We start from the raw sequence: 4,599 nt of genomic DNA, 5'->3' as shown, positions 1-4,599 counted from the left end.
AATTCATCGCTATTTCCCACTTTCCCCTTTGACCGTGCTGCTATTGTTTCAGAGCTCCGTCGTCCTTGGTATAAGTGGCTCAGGTTAAGAGCATCCAATAAGCCCCTCCCACCTAAATAGTAACATACAGGCCTCTCAGTACGCTGCATTTCGTAGCGAGATTACCAACCCGCATTCCAGAAGTGATGAAAGAAAAACAGATTAACCTTCTATGTGCAATGCAGATTGTAGTTCACAACACTAGGCTGCTTTAAAAGCCTAATGCGCTCTGTGAACCTGCACTCAGTCAGGTGACGGAGTGCTAGGCTGCATTACTTCTCTGTCCCGTCGTCTTTTACGTAACTTCTAAACACTACTTTATTTTCTAATTAGCTGGATGTAGAGAAAAGGTGCATATGCTGTTGTGAACCTACAGCGCGCCGCGGGGAAGCGTGAACTTGACATTGGGGTGTGTGTGTGTGTGTGTGTGTGTGTGTGTGTGTGTGTGTGTGTGTGTCCCCTTTGAAGTGAGGTAACCTTTTTGCAGTTTGGAACATCAGGTGTTTTTGCCACTTTCTCCCGCTTTGTTTTACGTGCGTGCTCAACAGTCCTCCCCCAACCACCCTTTTGGGTTCAAAGGTCAACCTGATGAGAACGAGGGTTTAAAAAAAATAAAAAATAAAAAATCGCAGTTACTTTTGACAATCATTTGTTTGCATGTCCCCAATCCTAACACTGAGCAAAATTGATCAAATTGAATCTAAATGGGTCAAAGTCGAGTGTTAAAGAGACATGAAGTTCAGCGTACTTGTCACAGAGAGTACTACTGGGCTTGGGAAAACGGTTGTATACCGTCTTCTTTACAAAGTTGCAAAGTAAAAAACAAAACAAAAAACCTGATTATGTCACCAGGGTGATGTCGGCTTGGGCCTCGGTAAAGCCTGCGTTGTAAACTAGAGTGTGGGGTTTGGAAGGAGTGGTCATTTTGGATGCAGGTGGATCTGAGAAAGATGCCGTTGAGTTGCATCATGGGAATTGTAGGATTGACCCACACTAGGGACTAAAAGTCAGCATATATTTACTTCTGCTGCCTCGATTTCAATTCGTTTTTCAATCTGTCGCTTGAGATTCCCCCAATTTTACAGGGGTGTGATACTAAATCACTGCACCGAGGAGTTCAAATGTTTTCAGTTATTCAACATGAAAGATTTAAGTTTTCTTTTAGGATAAAAGAAATCTTGTTATACTGACTAGTTTAGGTTCAAGGTTGAGCGTTATGGCCAAATCTTAAGCAGTCATAATGAATTGAGACTTATTGTCACTCTGCTAATTAGTCGTAATCTTTTCTACTTAGCATTGTGAGATTTAGTCTTGCTGTTCCCTTTACATAGTCTCAGTAAGCAAAGAGATTTTAAACATTCAGTATCCACTTGGTCCAAAGCTTCATTAAAGCTACATCACACACACACACACACACACACACACGTACCGTAAGCAGTGCTGTCGGGGCTTCAGCAGTGCATCACTGTATAATGGCCTCTCTGTTGGAGTGGCCAGAAGGTTTCCTGTTCGTAGGCCGAACAAAACACGATAAACTCGAGGCCCCAACAACACCGGGGCCTTGTTTTAATCACAATAACCCATTCACTGCAGCGGACGCACTGCTTCTGGTTATTGCTCGACAACATGTGATGGACACGAAGATTACAGGCTGTATCTCAAACGGATGTCAACAGAATGGAGAGGGGGGGGTTGTTATGCAATGTCTGGAAGTCGTCATAGTGCACATCTGCCACTGGTTTCTCGATGGCCCCTCCTGTCGGCTGGGAACAATTAAAAAGAACATGTGAATAACATCTTGCTGTTTTTGAGGAACAGAATCTTTGTCGTTCTATACCTCTTTGGATCATTTAAGGTATTGACAGCAATTTTAGTTTTAAAATGATGCATAATTTGTCCTTGTCTAATTTGACGGAGCGCAGCAGCACGACAGAGGACATGGACTAGAGAGATGGATGTGATGGGACACCCGCTTCAGGCACCGAGCCCTGGACTGTGAACCAGTGGCAGACACCCATTTAAGCAGTCGAGTGCAACGTCATTTAGTCGTCTCTGTTCTCACTTTTTAGATTTGCTGCAAAATAAAGGAAATGGGTTGTATTTCGGCGCACGATGAAAGACGTTCAAGAAAACAAATATTTATGTGGTTGGAGATGCAGCTGAGGTTGTGATTTTTACTCTGAGCGTGCTGTGGACTCCAGCAGAGCATAGAAGTGTCCATGACACGTCCTGCATGGATGGGTCCCTTAAACATCCTCTGATGGTCTCACAGAGGGAGGCTGAATGGTAACTAGAGTATGATAATGTGTTGGACGTGGAGAACCGGCTAACCTATATCCAGGGTTAAAAATCCATCCATAACAAGGCGTTTCTGTTGTACAGTGTGGAGGACGTGCCCGGACTCATCTCCCCATGAGGGGGGAGAATTGGTTCTGCGTTTCTTTAAAAGCGTAATGTCTTAAAAGCACGACTAAAGGACAGAACAGCACTCTGATCAGCCAATACGCAGATTTTTCTTTGTGTGTATAAATGGTTGGTAATCTCCCGTCCTCTATTCCCTCCCCTCGCCTCCAGGCGTGGTTCAGCGAGAAGTTCGATGCCCCGCTGCTGAGCCCCAGGAGCCCTCGCAGCCCGCTGGCTCAGCGGCACGGCCCCGGTCTCGCAGACGTCTTCCAGTACGACCAGTGGCTGGCGGTGCGACATGAAGCCACCCTGGTGCCCATGCAGGAGGATCTGGCCATCTGGCTCAGCGGCATGCTGGGTAAGAGCTGCATGCCGACTACAGCTTTCATTGTTTCATTGTTTCGCTCATTGTCTCTTTGCCCCCCCCCCCCTTGACTGTCTGGTATGTTTGACATCTTTCAGGGAAAACAGATGTTCGTTTTTTTCTATCTGATGTAGTCTTAAGTACAGTGCAGCGGCACTGATGCATACAACAGATTTGTCCAAACCTCTGCACATGCAGGACTCTAACCTTATACTGTACATGTCATGTGTATGTTGTACTTGCTTTGCAGTATAACTTTCTGTCCAGCTCAAAGATTGCGGATACTTAGCCTCTCAAAAGACACAAATTAACTTTTGGTTTTTCCTTCAGGTTCACCTGTTTGTTTGTTTTTTTTTTGTTTTTTTTTGTTTTTTTTGTCAGAAGTCAAACTTTTCACCCCCACAGTCAAACAACTTAACATGCGTTGCCATTGTTTCTGAAACAAATGTAAACTCACCAACGCACATGGAGCACATGTCTGGTTCCAGTTCTTCAATATCACTAATGCAACAAATATTATGTATTTATTTTTGGGTCCACGTTTTGCAGTTTGCCGTTCCCAAATTCTTTTTTTTTTTTTTTTTTTTAAGTGGTTGCCACTGATGACAACTCAAAATGATTGCCAATGACGACCTGGCAGCTCATACTGTTAAGTCCTGATGTGTGAATCAACACTGGGCGGGTTGCATGCTTACTATTCCCCCGAAAATACCGACGCAATCGACTCCCATGTAATTGGATTTGGATGCTGCCGTTTCCAACAGCGCCTCAGCAAACAGAAACGGGGAGTGGAGCGAAATCCCTCATTTCATCCTCCTCTACTATTATACTGACGTCTATTGTCCCGATGATACAATGGAGCAGTGAGGAAACTGAAGCTGACTGGAAACTGACTCCATTGTTGACCGGTGAAACTGTTTTTTAAGAAGCAGACCGTTACATTTTATTTCTCTTGAGGAATGTGGGCAGGTACCGAACACTCGGCATGAGCTATTGGCACCGTGACCTGCGCCCCACATTTCTTTTTCGTCTTTTTAAAAGCGATCTGGTCGTCAATCCCGTGAGAAACGGGTGGCGTGCAGCGGATGAAGGTTTCAAGCCTCGAGGCCCGACTGTTGTAGCAGGGAGAAAAACACTTCTTTTGTCGCTCAGTTATGGCTTTTTTTTCTTTTGGGTTTTGTCTGCAATGTGAGTTCAGTTCCCATGGCCTTTGTTGAGTCTCCTGGGGCGGTGATTTACAACAAGGGGTCGTGGGAGCCCCATAAGAGTGCGTAGGGGAGTCCCGTGTTGAAAGGCAACTGACAGTGCGCGGTCTCTTTGTAACGTCGAAAACAAAAGACACTGTAGAGGAAAAAAGTAATTTTGTATTAAATCTGGGCTGTAATTATTTTTTATTGCAGGTGTGGTTTGGACTTACAAAACAAGACAAATCTCATCTCTTATAAAGTTGAATTGTGCATCTCTTCCGTTTTTGCAGGTGCGGAGGTGAGAGCCGAGTTATTCATGGAGGAGCTGAACAACGGCGTGAAGCTGTGCCAGCTTATCGGCATGCTGCAGACGAAGATCGCCCAGAGCTGCCCCTCCGCGCTCTGCGAGGTGAGTCAGACGGCGACCCGTCGTCCAAAGGGGCAGCTTTCCTGCTCGTGTGTGTGTGTGTGTGTGTGTGTGTGTGTGTGTGTGTGTGTGTGTGTGTGTGTGTGTGTGTGTGTGTGTGTGTGTGTGTGTGTGTGTGTGTGTGTGTGTGTGTGTGTGTGTGTGTGTGTGTGTGTGTGTGTGTGTGTGTGTGTGTGTGT

General features: G+C 45.4%; 1 protein-coding gene across 1 annotated transcript in view; it reads left to right on the top strand.

Moving 5' to 3' along the window:
• gas2l3 (growth arrest-specific 2 like 3) overlaps positions 1-4,599 on the top strand; it is a gene marked incomplete at its 5' end in the record, with an annotated part of 17,436 nt that overhangs the window by 2,293 nt on the left and 10,544 nt on the right. Inside the window, 2 exons of the mRNA XM_031865602.1 lie at positions 2,614-2,800; positions 4,284-4,413. Coding sequence (XP_031721462.1) covers positions 2,614-2,800; positions 4,284-4,413 — 317 coding nt within the window. The remainder of the gene's footprint in view (positions 1-2,613; positions 2,801-4,283; positions 4,414-4,599) is intronic.

The sequence above is a fragment of the Anarrhichthys ocellatus genome, unplaced genomic scaffold (assembly GCF_004355925.1).
Source record: "Anarrhichthys ocellatus isolate YVR2014 unplaced genomic scaffold, GSC_Weel_1.0 scaffold33, whole genome shotgun sequence".
NCBI lineage: Eukaryota > Metazoa > Chordata > Actinopteri > Perciformes > Anarhichadidae > Anarrhichthys > Anarrhichthys ocellatus.
This window is presented reverse-complemented; position numbering and strand designations above follow the sequence as displayed.